This window comes from Schistocerca nitens, chromosome 11 (genome assembly GCF_023898315.1).
Source record: "Schistocerca nitens isolate TAMUIC-IGC-003100 chromosome 11, iqSchNite1.1, whole genome shotgun sequence".
In the NCBI taxonomy this organism is placed as follows: domain Eukaryota; kingdom Metazoa; phylum Arthropoda; class Insecta; order Orthoptera; family Acrididae; genus Schistocerca; species Schistocerca nitens.
In genome coordinates this window covers 12,957,774-12,976,576 of record NC_064624.1, presented here as the reverse complement: position 1 = coordinate 12,976,576, position 18,803 = coordinate 12,957,774, and the positions used below count along the sequence as shown (strand labels likewise).

General features: G+C 47.0%; 2 protein-coding genes across 3 annotated transcripts in view; both read right to left on the bottom strand.

Moving 5' to 3' along the window:
• The window catches only part of LOC126213537 (speckle-type POZ protein-like), a 679,117-nt gene that overhangs the window by 598,860 nt on the left and 61,454 nt on the right, over positions 1-18,803 (bottom strand). The window lies entirely within an intron of this gene.
• Positions 5,340-18,803, bottom strand: part of LOC126213534 (serine/threonine-protein phosphatase 6 regulatory ankyrin repeat subunit A-like) — a 59,890-nt gene continuing 46,426 nt past the window's right edge. Inside the window, exons 3-4 of one of the 2 annotated variants that reach the window (XM_049941378.1) lie at positions 16,936-17,040; positions 5,340-5,912 (exon numbers count right to left, since the gene is read on the bottom strand). In XM_049941378.1, the coding sequence (XP_049797335.1) occupies positions 5,414-5,912; positions 16,936-17,040 (604 nt within the window). In that variant the 3' untranslated portion in view covers positions 5,340-5,413. The remainder of the gene's footprint in view (positions 5,913-16,935; positions 17,041-18,803) is intronic. The other variant, XM_049941379.1, reaches the window with a different exon arrangement.

Sequence of the window (18,803 nt, the reverse complement as noted above, 5' to 3'; positions counted from 1 at the left end):
AAGGAACGGGATAAGAGTAATCCACTGAATAACAGACCCACATCACTAACCTCGGTTTGCAGTAGTGTTTTGGAACACATACTGCACTCGAACACCATGAACCACCTCCAAGAATACGATTTATTTAGAAACAGCCAGCAGGCATTTAGAAAATAAAGCTCTTGTGAAACAGAACTAGCTCTTTATTACCACGAACTAATGAGTGCTATTGACAAGGGACGTCAATTTGATTACGTAGCTTTTACGTTTCCATATCGCTTTTGGCACCGTCCCTTCTGGTTAAATTCCGCACCTGTGGAGTTGTGTGACTGGATTCGTTAGAAAAGTCACAGTTCTTAGTAACTGACGGAAAGTCATCGAGTAAAACAGAAGTAACGCCTGGTGTTGCCCAAAGTAAGTGTTAAGAGGCCCTCTGCTGTTGCTGGTCTCCGTACACCACTTACGAGACAATCTGAGCAGTGCTCTTAGACAGTGTCTAGCTGGAGCTGCCACTTACCGTCATGTTATGTCATCAGATGACCAAAACGAATTGCAAAATGATTTAGACAAGATATCAGAATGGTGCAAGAAGTGGCAATTGACTATAAATCATGGAAAGTGTGAAGTCGTCCACATGAGCACGACGAAGAAACCACTAAGACGATAAATCACAAAAATCTGAGGGATATAAATTCAGCTGAATACTTAGGGATTAGAGTTGTTAATACCTTAAATTGCAACCATGACATGCATAATGTTGTGCAGAAAGCAAGCTAGAGACTACGATTTACTGACAGAAGAAGTAGAGGACATAACAGGTATACTAAAGAGACCGCCTACACTACACTTGTAGGCCCTCTTCTCGAGTACTGTTGTGCAGTGTGTGGATCCGCCTCAGACAGGATTCACGGAAGCGGTCGAAAAAGTTCAAAGAAGGGCAGGTCGTCTTGTATTACCGCGAAATGGGTGAGACAGCGCTACGGATATGATACAGCAATTAACATGACAGCCGTCAAAGCGAAGCCGTTTCTTGCTACGGCAGGACCTTCCCATGCAATTTCAGTAGCCAAGTTTCTCCTCAGAGTACGATAATATTTTTTTGGCGCCCACCTACACAGGTAGAAATGATCTTCATAATGGAATAAGACAAGTCAGAACTCTCAAGGGGAGATGTAAGTGTTTGTTTCTGCCGCAACTGTTCGAGAGTGGAACGGTAGGGGAGTAGCTTAAAGGTGGTTCGATCAACCCTCCGCCAGGCACCTAAGTGTGAATTGCAGAGTAATCATGTAGGTGTAGATCAGGATCTGCACGGCCCCCCTTACACTGGAAATGAGCCACACTCTCAGAAAGAATGTTACCACGCGCTTGTTGCTATTCCCGTGGCATCGTGCAACACGCCCTTCAGCTGCCACCTTTCTGTTTAGGAGCGCGCAGTCTGTTTTCCGACTAATCGTCCAGTCACCTAAGTTTATAGTTTACGTTATTCGCAGTCTGCTGCGAAGTACTTAACGGGTTCGTCTGCCGGCATCTGAGCACAGTTATCGAAATGAAAGATATCGCATCCTCCAGCCACGCCACAGCACCCTCTAATGTAACAAATACGAGTCGCAGAGCGGGGACTTCGAGTACATCAATTACCACGTTACGTGTTTTACGGCGAAGCCTTCCAAGCTTTGGAGTCTTCTGCAAGTAGCGGAAACCGGTAAATACACCTGTTGGACATGAATAATAGTGGTAAACGAAATGAATGGTACTTATTCTCAGTAATTCCTGTCGTTCCCATTGCTAGTGGAACCAACACGACAATATCAGTCAGCTTTTAGAGTAATTTACCCAAGATTTTAGGGGCAGAGCGTGCCCAAGTCAGGTTCCTGATACAGAGAATAATTTTTACCCGATGTCTTACTTACGTTGAAGCAAAGTGTATTTGCTGCTTCTTAAAAGTCACGCATTTTCTTTGGCCTCCAGGATTCTCACGTGTTATTTCGTTTCGTTTTGTTTTTTACTGCTAATTCAGGGTCTATAAACGCACAAGGAAAAAAATTCCCGGATTTTTTCAGATATCCCGTTTAATAAAATGTAATTCTACCAGACCGAAAATACATGAAAACGTGCACTTTACATTCAACGAACAGCTGTGGAATGAAACACTTCGTTTCAAATAAATTGACTGCCTCTGCGACAATAACAATGCCAAATTTCTTTAGCAAACTGACAACAATAACTTCATCGTTCTGCAAAGTGAATGGTTGACTGCCAAAAACATTGAAATAAAATCCAGAAAACTGAAACTAATAATATAATTTTTCCTTCAATAAATATGTAAATGTATTTTAATGCGCTTGATAGCTCCTGGCCACAGAAATACGTTGTGTGTTCATTTGACGTGGGAACTGTATATGAAGAGAAAGCAGCGAAATCGCTGAACGCAAACACGGGTCACGTGGACACTACCCCCCCTCCCCCTTTTTCTACAACTGATAACTCTGCGCATGCGCGAATGCGGCAGCCAGGGCGCGCGATACAGCTAACGGCCGGAGCAGTCCGAGCAGCGGGGGGCGGGGGAAGGTACTGCTCGCTGGAGAGTCAACTGCGCATGCGCATCAGCCCGCTGGCGACTGCTCAGACGAACCTGACGTAAGCAGCTGTGACGTCACGCTCACAGAAAGGAGTTTATTGTTACGAAGTATCACATCGTCTTCGCCCTAAGGCCTTTGACATATTTTTAGCTGTATTTTCTTGTTGTAAATGGCGCATGTCCTTTGCAACTGAAGATTTATTTTTTCCTCTCGTTTTTGGTCCATTGCTGCAGTAATATTCTCCAGTAGCGGGATACAGTAGCATTATTTGCCACAGAATCAGTTCCTATCAGCCACATTTACAAAAATGTATCTGAAAACTAAAACGATGAAAAAATTCCCGGGTTCTTCACAGATTTCCGGTTGTCCTGGGTCGTATACAGCCTGTAATTTTTGAACACCCGTTCTTTGTACAAATATTTACTCCTTACTTTTCTTCCGAACGCTTTTTTACGCGCAAGACCCCCATTTGGTACCAAATCTCCGTACATGTTTCTGAATGTAGCCACGACTCCGAAGAAAGCAATAAACACACCGTAACTTCCCACCCGAGACTGCTACACTTAACCATTTCCTGTACGATGTTAGTGAGCCGACGCACCGCAATCCCTCCTGATTGTTCTCCGTACGTCTCTCGCTGATATGGCCACTTGGGCAGTTCTTGCAGCAGAACGGATAGCTATTTAGATGCAAGCAGGCGATCTGTGTGTGTAATTTGGTGGTGAGAGTAGTTAACCCATTTGAAGTAAATTCCAAGACGCCATCACAGTACATTTATTAAAGAATGCAGTAAAACAGTTAGCATTTAAATAGGTGAAACGGTTCACCACATGAAGTTACAGAAATCGAGACGTGTGTGTGTGTGTGTGTGTGTGTGTGTGTCGCAGGAGTTGTGTTTGCTAACGCTGTTAGCGTTGTATTCTTCTCGAGAGTATTTGGCGACGAATTTGAATTTTGTTTACACTATCGGTCTCTCTCTCTCTCTCTGTGTGGGCCTGTTTCTTTTCTCTCTATTAATTTGTTGGTTTAATTTCTGGATCATATAAGACTTGCCACTATTTTCCTCTCCTATAAGTTTTATTGTGTGCAGCTGCTTAGTGTGACGGTGTTTGCTTACGGATGTTCTGTTCAGTCTGTGGAGTCCGAATCTGAAGTTCGTGCGCCACCGGGTGATTCGGCAGTTTGTGAACGGCGATGCTTCGTGGCTGTCGGTTTCCCGAATAATGTGAAGCCATGTGTGGCGTTTCTCTTTCGAACGGCGATATTCAGAAAATTTAGTGTGTTGTCTGTTTCCGATCACAGCCTGATGTGAATGTCTGGGTGTAAGTTGTTTGTTTCGCCGTGTAGCGGTTCCACACGTGACCGCCTGCTGCGCCACAGGTGGTCCCTGGCGGCCGATGCTGACTGAGGGGAAGTTGCAGGTCCGCCTCGCAGCCGAGTACTGGAGGCTGGCGGGCGCGAGTCTCTCTCGCGGCCCCACGGCTGGCTCGCGAGCTCTCACCCCAGCCACTCACCGTCACGCCGCGTGGCGAATCCGCTGCCGGCGCATGCGCGGGGAACGCCTTCTCGCTCCCCGCCGCCACTGCTGCTGTATTCTGCACTGTTCCCTTAGCTGCAGCGTCACATTGAAACCTAAAACCTGGAAAAATAAGTTGTTCCTGTCGACAGGGAATGGAACCTTCCACGCTCAATGCGGCCAGTTCATTTTCGACGTCAACATTTTATGAGTCTTTCAGATCGCTTGACACTTTATAAGAACCTACCTGTGCACACTGGACATGTATCCCTTCCCTGTGTGTAGCCACCAGCGATTCGCTTCAGTGTAGCACTGCTGTCACAGGAAACGTCTTTTGAAACTTAGTTGTCGCAGTGTGTTTTGTTTTCGACATCCCCGCTGCTCGTTCCGTCATTTTTATTAAACGTCGTAGACTCAGGTGACGAAAGTTAGGAAATATCGACACGCTCATATACAGATGGCGACAGTATGGGAAAGTGTGTAATTTACATCGGCAGTCACATCTACATTTGAGTTAACGTAACAGCAAGTCGCTCATTAGAATCTCACCGACAGTTGGAAGCACTTCCTCGATTCGTGGGCCAAAGTAGAGAATTTTATTTATTTTACTTTTCTACGAATCTGCCTGATGTGTCACTCGTTCCGTGTGCAGTGTTGTCAAGTACGTGGTGTAACTCTTGCTAGCAATGTGAGGCTGCAAGTATTTGCGTAATGCAGATACAGAAGAATACTCGGCGTGAGAAAGCAACTGAAGACACATTGTGACTGAACGACTTGTGTGCCAGTAATCTGAGTGTGGTGGAGTATATGCTGGTGTAACATAGCACCACACATGCTAGCAGCATATAGTTTCCAGTAACGGGGTAATGTAGTGGACTGGTTCGAACAAGGAACGTTAATGTAGCTGCATGATGTGGTAGACAACCAACAATATTGCGCCATTCGTGTCTTCAAAGAGATCGAGTGCTAACGTTTTCAAATGCAGGCGGTCGTGATAGATGTCGGCTGTGTTCTTGTAAGTTTCTTGCATATGTTGTACACCATGAGGAAGACAATCTTGAGAGAGACAAGTGGTATTTAGTAATAGTGGAGTGGTTTTCAGTTGTTACTCACCTTTTGCAAAAACTGATCGTGAAGTATTTTACAGACTGAAGGGCTCCTCTCACGTTAGTTTACAGGTATCTCTCGTCGTTGCAGTTGTCACGGTGTTACCAGAGTTGTCATACACACCACAAAATGGTATGTACAAATAAATGAACAAAGGATTGATTTTTTGTATTCTTTATTTGAAAGACCAAAAGATATGATGTAACTGATTGTGCTTCCTGAGTGCCGTATGTCAGCGTTGTGTCAGCATATCCACCAGCTGCTGCTTTCCGCTCTGCCTGGCGAAGTCCATGGGGGTCCTGCCACCCACATCCATGGCCCCCCTGTTCGCCCCCGCCATCAGGAGCTCAGCCGCCGCCTCTGCGTGGCCCTCCTCTGCCGCCCTGTGCAGCGGCGTCTGCCCCAGCCAATCCCTGGCGTTGAGGTCAGCAGAGGCGCCGACCAGCAGCCGCACCACACCAGCGTGGCCCCACCGTGCAGCCGAGTGCAGGGGCGTCCGCTGCTCCTGGCTGCTCCTGGCGTTGACCTCCGCGCCGGCGCCGACGAGGCAGCTGGCCGCCTCCACGTGACCCCCGCGTGCAGCCAAGTGCAGGGCGGTGAAGCTGGTCCCCAACTCGTACCCCCTCGCCCCCACGTCCGCCCCCGCCGCCAGCAACTCGCGCAGCTGCTCCGCCGCGCCCTGCCTGGCCGCCTCTATCAGCCTCCTCCCTCTCTCCTGTTGAGAGAGGCTCCTGCAAAAAATGACACTCCCTCACCCTACTACACGCACACACACACACACACACACACACACACACACACACACACACACACACACACACACCAAATGAAAGAAACCGTCACAGACGCCAAACTCCAAGCAGCCCTCAATACACTTCTGCCCAGAGACGAGTTACAAATCTAGAAATCTTCCCTCTACGATACAGATCAACCAGCGTATGACAGACACATACCAGTATCCCATAATTGAAATCTGCAGCCGCTTCCCGTTAAAAATTGGTGCACTGCATCTCATTACCAGCTGCTTCAACTTTTTCTCCTAATTCACTCCGAGGAGTCACCTCCTGTGACCTCAGCATCCTGTTGGTGACAGATCTTTGAGCTTCAGAGAAAGACACCTGTAACGGTTACTTGTGTGTGGAGCAATACCTTCCGAGACTCGAGAAGAAAACACAGGCAAGTAATCAGATCTGTAACTACAGAAATACAACTTCCTCGTCTGTTCACAAAACGTAGGCCGCCACACGGACAATATTAGTAAAAGCAAGAGCGGTGAATATTGGATCCATTCCTGGGTTTATGTATTACTCTATACCAATGTTGTCTTCATCAATATATTTTCCACTACATGTGAATACATTTATTCCAGTGTTTGTTCCGCTGTGTCAAACAATTCTCGAACTTTCGCTGTGATACCCTGTAGTTGTCTCAGCGGTGCATTTCAAATCTCATCTGTGTATGAAAAAGACAGCCCTTTACGGTTCATCTTAATTTTTAGGAATAAAATTTCACATCGGGTGATCATGTAGCCAAGGGCGTCACCACATTATGGTTTGTAGCGAAACATGCAAGAACACGCAATGAATTCTAAGCAGATGCGTTATCGCAGTGCAGAAATCATCAACTGTTCCGCCACACATCTGGAGGTTTTTTTTCAGATTGCGTCATGCCGCTGGCGTTGAGTTTGTAGGTTTTACTGCTTGCTGACCGTTTCACCTTGTGACAGGAATTCGTGGCGCACCAAACTCTTGAAATCGAAGAAATATTTACATGAGTCATAAACACTTCCCGTACTGATAGTAGATTTGACAAAAGCAATATCTAATGTCTCTAAAAGGTTGATGACTTTCACTCCATTGTCATAGCCAAATTTAATACAAATGCGATAATCTGCTTTTATGTTAAAAAAATAATCGCCGATTCTACTAACACAGGAATAACCTTTTCAAGATGTGACCGCAGACTTAAATATCGCATTTGGCTGGTCTACACATTCTTTTCACGCACGTTTACCATCACAACGACAAGAAAGTCGTGCGAATCTCAGTTATAAAAAACGCAAAATGGCGAATTCCCCGTTACTTTTGAGTACTACTCGTGTCGCTAGAGTTGTCGCGTTTCAGAGCACCTCATCAAAGGAAAGGCTTAAATTCTCCAGTACAGCTGCACTGTGTTTTGTTTAAAAACCGTATCGGACGGAATGTATGCGCCAATTGTGGATGAAGTTGTAGACGAACACGCATTCACACGAACAGGCACCCGCTTTTATATTTCTAACAGATACGGGAACGCTGACATTAGATTCCTGTTCCCATGTTAGTGCAATTTACTCCGTAATGTCGAGTTTTTCTGGACAGGGCAGTCGCTGAGGTGGGAGTGAGCGCCGCCAGGCTGTGTGGCCAGACTGGGTCGCCGGGACAGCACCGTGGAGCGGAGAGGGCGCACGACTTGACGGACACACTGTACCGCGTCCAGGGCAGAGGGCGGCCAGGGCAGGCGACCCTCACAAGCGACGCCCCCTACCGCCTGCCAGCGACTGTCGAACACATTTCAGTATGTGCTCAAAGTATTTACATAAAGTGTATTCCGTCTACGTACAATTACGAGAAGTTAGTAATTTCGACCTGAGACCAGGTGTTTCACCGTGAAGAAGCAACCGCGTGCCTTCGAGCAGAGACCAGGTCGAATGTTAGACTGAGCCGACAGCCGTTTGCAGACGCAGGCGGCTGCGGCGTGGCGCACGCGAGCTGCAGGAAGGGCCGAGCGTCGGCCGGGCTGCCCCCTCTACTCGGCTGACTCGCCTGCAAGGGCTGCCGCCGTCTTCTCTGATGGCCGCAATTGACAGACTTCGGGTGCGGAACGGCAGTCGGCCCTACACCAGGCTATTTTTAAAAGTATGCAGTATACAATACATCGATATTTATTAAAATATCTATACCGCCTCTCGATATCTTCAAAAAAGTGTGTATCCGCAGACAAAATATCGCGACACTCCTGCCTATAAAAATATCGGCTGCGCATTGTAAATATACTGCTGGTTTTCGAGCTGTACAAGTATCGACTTATTATTATTACATGTTCTGTACATCAACAAGCTAACAGGGTGTGTACGTGGAAAAGGAAAAAAAATTCCCGCATTTTTCCTCGGCTTCTCGGGTAAAAATAGACTTTCTCCCGGGTCAAAATACACTTTTTCCGTGTTAAGCGACACTATACTCTTCCTCGCCACTGTAGAACTCAACAATTCTCTTACTGTTATACCGACGTAAAATTTCCCGGCCCTTTAGAAAACGAAACTCACCGGCGAAAAAAACGTTATGAAAGACCTTTGATGTCATGCATATGTTCCTATTATGGAGGTATAAATTCGGATTCCCCCAAACACCGCACGTCACTTTCCGAGGCATTGAAATCGAGGTTGCGAAGAGCTTTTGCAAGCCAGCCATAGCTCATGTCACGTGATCTCGGCAGGTGATGACAGCACACGACACGCGATGTAGTCAGCCAACAGCAACATCACTCGTAAGTACCGCCAACACACAAATAAGAAAAGCTCATGCTTTTTAAATTAATAACACATCGTTCACATATAACATTGGTCTCAAACATTAATAAGCTGCAAGAGAAGCTAAGACTGCACATATAATGTTGATGATCTGTGCCCTTGTTCCACTTTAAGACACGTCATAGTAACGTGGCAGTAAAATTTTTAGTAACGACCAAAATGTCTCATCTTCTGGTCTCGAAATTCTTCCAAACGTTCCTCCATCAAAGAGTTGATTTTTAAATGAGGGTCAAACGCTTTGTGATTTAATAAATCCATCGTACATTGTAGCACACAGTTCATCTTGCGTAAAAGGTAATTTGGTTTGAATGTAACGCTTTTCAATCCACCTTTCGCAGTATTTTCCCGCGACCTGTTAGAAATATGAGGTTCGTTTCAGCAGCTGACAGAGAGCGCCAGGTGGAAGGAGTGACCGCGCTTGCGCAGCTACGATGACGCAGGAGGCCCTCATGTTCCTACGTGTGGAACTAAGGATCTTACATTATGTCACGAAAGAAACAAGACATCATCAGAGGATTACTTCAAGAACATCCGGATTTCGTGCACCACACTAAAATGCACGATTCGCCTTAAAGCGCGTTCTTAAGTCAAAATTCCGATGTTAATTTTCTTGCAGCACCAGTACTGCATTACATCATGTTTAGTTCTTTATTACGGTATAATGCCATAAGTGCACCTGAAACGCAGCGAACAGTTGAAACTGGGCAATAGTGTGAAATTAAACACTTTGCTTCAAATAAACTGCCTCAGCGGGAAAGATTAATAAAAGCCACTTCTCTTTAGCGATCCTTGAAAAGTAACTTTATTCTTCTGCAAGGCGATTAATGCTTGACTGTCAAACGCGGAAATAAAATACGAAACTAGTAACATACTTTAGCCTTCCTTGATTATGCGAACGTATTTTAATTCACTTGATAGCTCGCGGTCACAAAAATCCGTTTTCTTTTAATTTAACGTGAGAGCAATAAACGAAGAGGAAACAGTAAAACCGCTGAACGTACACACAGGCCACGTGGGGGCGACCCACCCGCCCACCACAGCTCGGGCTGCTCTCTGCACCAGCCCCGGGTCCACCGCATTTCCCAAGGGCGGCGGCGTCAGATGGCGGCTCCCAGCCACACTTCTGTAACCACAACAGGGAGCACGGACTGCTCACACGCCACTCAACTGCGCATGCGCTAGAGGCAGCCCGCAACTGTTCAGACGAATCCAATTCAAACAGTCGTCACGTGACGCTCATCGGAGGCAATTTGTTGTTATCGAGCACTGCACAGTCTTCCTAAAGCCTTTGACATACTTTGCTGTTGGCAGAAGCTTGTATGAGCACTGTGTTTTGTTGTTGTATGTGGCGCATTTCCTTCGCAACTGAAGTTTTATTTTCGTTTCTTTTCTGTCGTTCATGTTTTGTTGCTGCAGTATTATTCTGCAGTGGGAGGGTACAGTATTATCCTTTGTTAGAATATTGGTTCTCACTAATCAAAGTCACATAAATTTAACTCAAAACTAAATCGGTGAAAAGTTGCCGCATTTCTGAACAATTCCCGGGTTTTCCCCGGATCTCCCGGTTGTCCCGGGTCGTATACACCCTGAGCTAGCAGCCTGCCTATCCCCTTTACAGCGAGAGTTTAAAGTAAAACGTTGGACGTTCAGGCATACCGATAAACACTTTGCTAAAAACGGTACCTGCAAGCAGGTGGCACAATGAAAGGCATGTGATGGGTCCATCGTGGTGTTTCGTCACACAGCGGGTTTGTCCAGAACACTTCATGCCGGCTTCCCTGCTTTTCCATTTCTGCAAAGGACAGGGACCTACCAGCTACAGATCGAAATTCTGCGGCCAAGTTAAAGCCTGCTTTTTCCGTTGGCAGCGTTGCCCGCCGATTACTTCAGCATTTCGCTTCACACGTCTGCGACCACGGCTTGTCATTTAGATTTTTGTTCTTCATTTTCAGCAACTGTTTTTCAAGAATTTGGATGTGCAAAAATAGCTCACTAGTTGCGTTGAAAATTATTTTATAAGGAAATTGGTGTTTTTTTTTTGTTCACTACGTAAATCTTGTCATTGCATTCAACCCCCCCGCCCTCTCCCCCTCCCGCGCCACGGTGCAATCGGTGTTTTTGTTCTCTGCCACAAATATTTGATTCACACACTCAAAGGGCAAGATTGTACGTGATTAAAGCTCAGAAAATAGTAAGATTACTACACACTTGATGGTGAGAATCATGTCCCACTACACTTTGAAAAAAAAAAAGGCAGCTTCAAATATTTATCGAAAATTCTGAAGAAATATAATATGAAATATAAGTATCACAGTCGATATTGCCGTTTTGATATCGACATATTGATATGCCGACAGAAAATGATGGCCGATATACATCAATATTTTTTTGGAGAAGATATTGATGTATCTACATTTCATCAAAATCCTTAAGCTGGAGGCATGGGACATTCCATTTCGGAATATTACGACATCCACAGTGATGTGAGTACGACAACAATACCAAATTTCAGGTATTGTCTGTCAGCACAGAGAACACAGTGGCCGACTGCATTCACTTTATGACCGAGTGCAGCGGCGTTTGCGAAGACTCGTCAGTGCTGACAGACAAGCAATACTGCGTGAAATAACCGCAGAAACCTACGTGGGACATTACGGCGAACGTATGCGTTGGGGCTGTGCTGAGGAATTTGGCGCTAATGCGTTCGCAGCAGATTCCTGACGCGAGTGCCTTTGCGAACAGTGGGGCATCGCCTGCATCGCCTCTGTGCGGTCCGTGGCTGGAGACTAGGCGCCTGGAGAACTGTGGGCCGGTCAGGCGGGTCCAGAGTTCAGGTGGTGAGGGCTGGCGGTGGGGTTCGGCTGCGAGGCGGACCCCGCGAAGCCCCGGAGGCGAGATGTCGACGAGGCAGTGTGCAGGACGGCGGTGGCCCGGCAGTGGCGAGGGCTGCGTCTGTACGGAATGGACTGGCTCCTCTGGTCGAGCTGAACCCAACACTGGCTGGGAATCAGTTGAGGTCGGGCACTGTGAGGGCACCGGGAGCGACTGAAGGACCTCGAGTTCCCGAACGACGACGGAATGTTTGTGGACGGCAGTGCGCCCTGTCACCGGGCGACAAGTACTTGCGACTGGTTTGAGTAACGATCTGGACAACTCGACTGAACGATTTAGCCCCCCAACTCGCCCGATATGAACCTCACCGACTATTTATGGACATAATTGAGACATCTGTTAGTGCACAAAATCCTGCACCGGCTACACTTTCGCTGCAGGGGCAGCACGGCTCAGCACCTGTGCAGGCGACCTCTGGCGACCTGCTGGGCCCGCGCCACGTCCAGCTGCTACGCTACGTCGAGCAAAGCGATGCCCGCCACGTTACCAGGAGACATCCCACGACGTTTGTCACGCCAGTGTGTTGCCATTGACGATATTGCCTCGGCTGTGCTTTTAAGAGGAACGACGCAACGTTCCTTCTGACACGCGTGCACGTCCGAGGAAGAAGGCACTGTAGTGGCCGCAGTCGTCGTGAAGAGCTTGAAATGTACTCACAGACGCGAATACGGACAACCGTCAGCTGTGTGAGGGACGGAAGGCAATGAAGATTTGTGCCGGAGCAGGACTCGGCCCCGGATTTCTCTCTTTGCGCGAGCGCTCGCCTTAACGACTTCGGCTATCCGTGCACGACTCACGGCCAGGCCCGAATTCCCAAATGTCATTGTTACTCCATCACAGTCTGTACTCGTGTACACACATGTGGTGTGCGTACTGAAGACCTTCGGTACACACACCGTCAGATTATTTGACTTGTCGCTCTAACGAAGTAGGCGAGTGTCAGCAATATGTCTCGTGGTCTTATCGTAGTGTGTTTATCTTCTGCCGTTAGGTCAGACGATAGAAATGCCACTTGCACGCTTAGAGTAGCAGATTGACGGTGACCAACTTTAAACAGAACTTGATTAATTTTCACACACATTTATTGAAATAATGTACGCGCTGACTACGCGGAACTATGTACACAACAACACATCGATCACCGTGCAGGGGAGGATACTCTGACTGAAAGTCATTGCCAGGTGCTGGAGGATGGAGACGATAATTCCTTGCCTGTGTTGTTGATTGTACCTTCTTAACAGCTGTTGTTGTCACTGTGCCTCTTCCTTCGGACATGTGTTTGTGTGCAAAGGACCTCTACATGATTTTTCTTAAGAGGTCGGGAGACTGCAGCTAGAAGAATGACAGAAATCGGCTCTCGGCATATATGCTGCCCAGCGAGCAGTCCGATCCGTGAAGGTGTCAGGGCTCGGTTGCACCATCACTTTCTCCCAGTGGGGCAGGGAGCTACCACCAGAGACTTACTGGAACGTCAAACAACAGCGGCCAGCAGCAGTGTACCACATTGGTTGAGAACTGTGGTGTCAGTTAATGGGGAATACAGTGTTTGCAGTTGCTCACTGGATTTGCTGTCTTGTTTCACTGAAGCCCCAAATATTCTCAACTCCAACCCTGAACGGTTTGTCATTGAAACTTGCCTGCAGCATCAGCGAGGGGCAGGCAGGACACGGCCTGACAGCTGCACCCACCAGCCTACAAAATGCAAGTGGCCGCTCACGCCACATTAAACCCTGGCCACGTCCTGCCACTGGGACGACACAGTTTCCGATGGAGCCCCTAATTACTCTCATTAATTTTAGCCTCACCGTTCACAGTAGTATAAAATCCAGTAGCAGCTGTGAGTAGCTTTCACTGTTAGTGTGTACGCTCGGCTTCACTCCTATGGGGTGAGGGTTGTCATTCTGGCGTTGCTATTTTCCCAGTTGCCCGCGGTGATGCTGTGTAGAGCGTGAAGAGGCTGTTTCCCGTGTAAGAAGTTAATGTATCTGAAGTTCGCACATTTATGGAGCTATGCAGGTGGGCGTGGCATACAGTCGGGCTGTGTTTCCGTCGAAGACGGCTGAGAATCGTGATGTTTGTGACGAACGCACCAACGTACGAAAGTGAACAGACGTTTCGATACACTGAACTAGGATAAAAGACCCAAATCAAAAAGTGAGTCTGATAGGGTTCTGGGCGGTGGAACACAGAGACTAGCACAGTCAGTTTCAGGGGACAGAATAACGAAATTGGATTGTAACAGTAGGAAGACGTGTGACCCATCACAGATAGATCCACACATTCCACACGTGTGCGGCTGACCACCACGGGTAATTGAGCAGTGAAGCCCTTGAATCTCTGTATAGGGAGGAGTAATGTGTTTTCTAAAATCAGTTCATACATATCCTGTCCCGTGAAAGGTACAACGTAAGCTTCCCACCCACTTTCCCACTTGAAACTTAGGACACACCTCTCCGTATAGCATCTTGCTGCATTCTGCTCCGATCAGTTTCACGCTGAATAGTCGCACTGTTGCTAGTCTGACGCCTGAGCAAGTACTATTCTAGGACATTAAGCAAAGTCAATGCAGTCTCAATGAAGCCATCTCGTAAACCTTTCAATTCAGTGTCAGATATAAATTTTTGTTTTCATAAAGCGAACCGTCCATGTCGGCTACCGTCGGTCGCTGATATGCAATAAGCAAACAGAGTATTAGAAAGGTATTGAGGAGAAACTGCTCCACGGTGAAAGAAAATCCGACACTGAAGAGACGTGCCGAATCCCACCAGCTGCAGGGCGTGGTTTAACACGCCTCCAGCCTGCCACACCCGCAACAGAACTGACCTCATTTCCCGCTTACTGTGAACGAGCACCACAGCTGAGCGTGCCTTCACAACTGAATTCAACTTTCATTACGGCTGTTGTTTTCGTCCTGACCTTTATACATCATTTCCAGAGCTTCTCATATACACGCTTTGTATTAAAGTTTTCAATGGTTGCTACAAATGAAAGTGTCAATAAATGCCAATTAAAGGAAATTCAAAGAGCACTCAGACAGACTAAACAAGCCGTATTCACATTCCTGCAGTTAGTTGTCCGTCGTACTTCTAATTCTACTTTCTCTTCCTTCATCCCCCCCCCCCCCTCAACAAGGAACCACTTGCGTGCGAGTTCACAAAAGGCCAATGACCTTTATGACATTTGGTTCCCCACAATACGGCCTGTTTATGGCAACAGTGGTCGCCACTGGAAGTAGCCAATGGTGAGCACAGCGTGTGGCTGTGGACCATAGTTTAACTGATCAGTTGACAAGCAACTCACAACAGTGCTACACCACTAGTGCTGTTGATACGAGGCAGAGTGATGACAACGATAAACAAAGCAGACATCTCTACAACAGTTATCGAAGTTGACATTTCGTCAGAAAGTAAACCGAGAAATTCCGTGGAGTAAGAAAGGAATGGCAGATGAAATATTGGAGTTTCTAGAGGGTGATTCAGCAGAATGTACAGTCTCATGTGTTTGACAGTGCAGACAATGTACAGAAGGAACACAATGATGGCGATACGTGCTTAACGAGTGCAAGTGATACTGAAACAGTTGTCGAGCCACGTAGTTCATCGTTCTTGTCAGACAGGGATCCACAAATCCCGCCTCCACTGAAACGAAGTGAAGGACTATCTCTGGCCGAGAAGCACAGCAATATGACCGTGTCGTCCTTCCTCGAGGCAGGACGGGGCACGCTTGTTACAAAAAGTGGTGTTTGTGCATTTCGAGGATTCCCGACACAGTTTACAGGGTTGCAGGATAGTGACCTACTACGTTATGCACATCAGACTGCGTGTGACATCGGTTAGAGTCATTTGTGGGGAAGCAGTGGATGGGCATAGCTCCGCAAAGTGCTAAAGAAATGACAAAAAACAGGTAACGAAATTTCAAATAAGGCGTGAAGTCAACAATGCACAGCCAACTGCAAGAGCCACTTGAAGATTCGTAGACGAGATAAACTTGTCACATCATTCAGTACGGAACTTTTTTTGAACTTTGGCCATTCGGGACCTCAAGAGAAAATGCACATAACAGGGGACTAGAGGTACCGCAAAAGTTCTGTCAAGATGAAGTAGTATCAATGCCTTAATGCAGCCGTATACAATTGTGCCGACTGTTAATCTGGATGGTAGAGTGGCTGCAAAGTTAGTTATTGTGCTGGCACAAGTTGGGGGGGCTGCTCCCCCTACGATTCATTGTCGTGTGCGTGATCTCGCAAGGGCACTATGGAGTAGTTACGCCAAACCGAGCAAGAACAGGGAAAGGCGTGTAAGAGGACGTACGGTACGAGCACCACTTTTGATCGATAGCTGGTTAAAATAACTTTCTTTCGCTCCATTCCTGGTCTGCGTATAAAAACCATACTGTCTCAGAGCGAACTGTACCTACTGAAAGGTGTCTCATGTTGCGATTTTTATCACTGGAAAATATTTGTTTGTTCTGTGCCTATAAAACGTACTATCACAACTGCACGTACGCATTGAAGGAGAACCAGTTTCACAACGATCACCACGACACACAGTTTCAGATTCGTTTGCCGTGCGCCATCACATTCCAGCAGTTGCCCTCACACCATTGCACGTGCATGCACCATCTAAAAGAGTGGATAGTTAGCCGAACGTTCTGAACGGTTTGTAGCTCCCAAGGTCTTTTCTTCGATCTCGAGGGTGCGCACCTTTGCGACCACTGTGACTCACGGTTTTGCATTTGGTGCTCGCAGTTCAAGTTGATGATCTGTCCTGAACATTTCTGAAATGTGGACGATGTCTATTTCGTTAAGTGTGTTACGTGTGTCCCATAGGAGGTGGGTCTCGATACCTTGCGGACACTCATTTTCTGTCGCCCTCCTCATCGAGATGGTGAGTCATTAGCAGCTGATATTTTCCCCGTTAGAAACGTTAACACTTTCAAATGAGCAAAAGACTGAATTTGTGATCTCGCACTCAAAGAGGTTCCTCGTGAGTACTTCCGAACAGTTCTACGTTCATTGCCGTGACACGTAGGTTTCATTGAATGACAGTGCACCGACAGGCTGGCTACATACCCACTTCCTTCAGAACTAATTTCTAATATTCGCAAGGAACATCTAGAGCAGCAGTTACATTGAACACACCAATTAAATGTAGAAATAATTTTTCCCGATAGCTGTAAGTTCAGCCTTATCGAAAATTTCAGAAAAATTCAAATTAGATCTTTTTAGCGTTGACGCGGCAAGGCGCCGAGCATTACTGTGGGTGAGCAAGTCGCGCGCATGCAGCGGCAGCACTCACCGCAGGCGAGAGACGGCCGCGTCGTCAGGAGGCGGCGGAGTGTGGCGGGCAGCCGCGCCGCTGGGAGGCTGAGTGGCGGCGCTGGGGCCGGGGCTGGCGGGCGAGCTGAAAACAAGAGGCGCTGCAAACAAGAGGCGCTGCGTGGGCGGGCGTGTGCACAGTGCTGGGGGTGGGGGGCCGCTTACGCAACACACACACATAGGTAGGCCCATCCTAAACACAATCCAACTACAAAGCCTAATTGGTGTACATAATGACAAGGTAGTTATGTTACTGCCTGACATATGGCAAGAGGCTGCCACTGTATCAGAATTAAAAGTTTGAATTTATGATTGTATTCACTTTAAATAGAATCTAAGAAAATGGATTTCTGTGACGGCTCGAGGAATAACGATTGCACGGTGGAAGTAAAATTAGTAAACAACGGCCTCAAGTGCACGTTTATTTATTGAAGATACGAATGGTTTCTGCCTGTGATGTTTGATAATTTTCACATACCGCTGAGTAGAGGTAAACACTAAAAATTCTCATTTGCACAGGGAAGTCGGCTAACATTAAGTAGAGTGTGCGTTGAAACCACGTATCGTTAACCACGGGGCTGGCAGGGAGGACGCTCGCCTCAGCTGCACGTCAGACAGCGTGGAACAGGGCGCGTCACACCAGTGTCAGCCACCGGGAAGCGATTTACGATTTACGTGTCGTATATCAAGATCTGAATGTCCATTTTTACAAATGTACAACAATTACACTGTAAACACGAAAAAACAGGTATTTCTATACCCTACGGATATCGTGTATGTTAAAAAGTTTATAAAACAATAACAAGCCAACGTGATGGTTTTAACAGTAATTTTTGTGCATTCAGTGTGAGCACCGTGTGTTACACGAAAAGTGCCAAACCACTGGCTCACTTCCTGCCACACACAAAGCAGCTGGTGTCTCGTTACAGAATTCGCAGCTCCAACAGCGCAGTGTCGCAGACTATGAAGAGTGTCAGGCACAGGTGGGGTACGAGCGCCACGTTTCACGTAACCGCACAGACACGAGGGTCAAAGTTTCTGGCCTGAGGTGCTGGGTTGGGAGGGGGGATGAACTTCATCACCGGTGGCCCCCCGAGTCTCCAGGCCGCTGGGCTATTACGAATATGTGAGATAAGTTAGTTGCTACGGGAAAGGCGTCTTCGCATTCCTAACGAACGCCTAAAAATGGGGTTCTGGGTTACAGTTCCACCTATCACGTTCGCTTACTATTTGTTTTACAAAACTGTTTTTCAGATACACGATATGCGTAGGGTGAAGGAAGCCCTGTTTTGGGTTAAACGTTTGTTCATTTTTAAAGACAGAGTTTCAGGTCTGTAAACGTGAATCGCTTGCCACTGACTTAACACTGGCGTGACGCGCCCTCTTGCACGCTGTCTGACACGCGGCTGTAGTTCCTCAGCTGAGGCGAGCACAGCTGTTGCCAGCGACCTCCCTGCCAGCCGCGTGGTTTAACGATACGTGGTTTGAACGCACAATCTGCTCAATGTTCGCCGACTTACCTGTCCAAATGAGAATTTTTAGTACTTACCTCTACACAGCATTATGTGGAAATGGCCTACTTCTAGAGTTGGAAAATGGTCATATCTTTAATATACAAGTGAATGATCGACACTGTTTTTTACAAATATTCTTAACTGAAATATCGCTGATTTCCAAAAATCTTACCTAAAATAATCAAGGAACTAGTTGTAACATCAGCTGGCTGTGACTTTTGGCTTTGAGGAGTTTAGGAAGCTAATTGCTGAACGGCAATCAGAACTATATTTACATGTACTGAACATCAGAATAACAAGATTTGTTGAGAAGACAACTTGTGCTGCTGTTTCA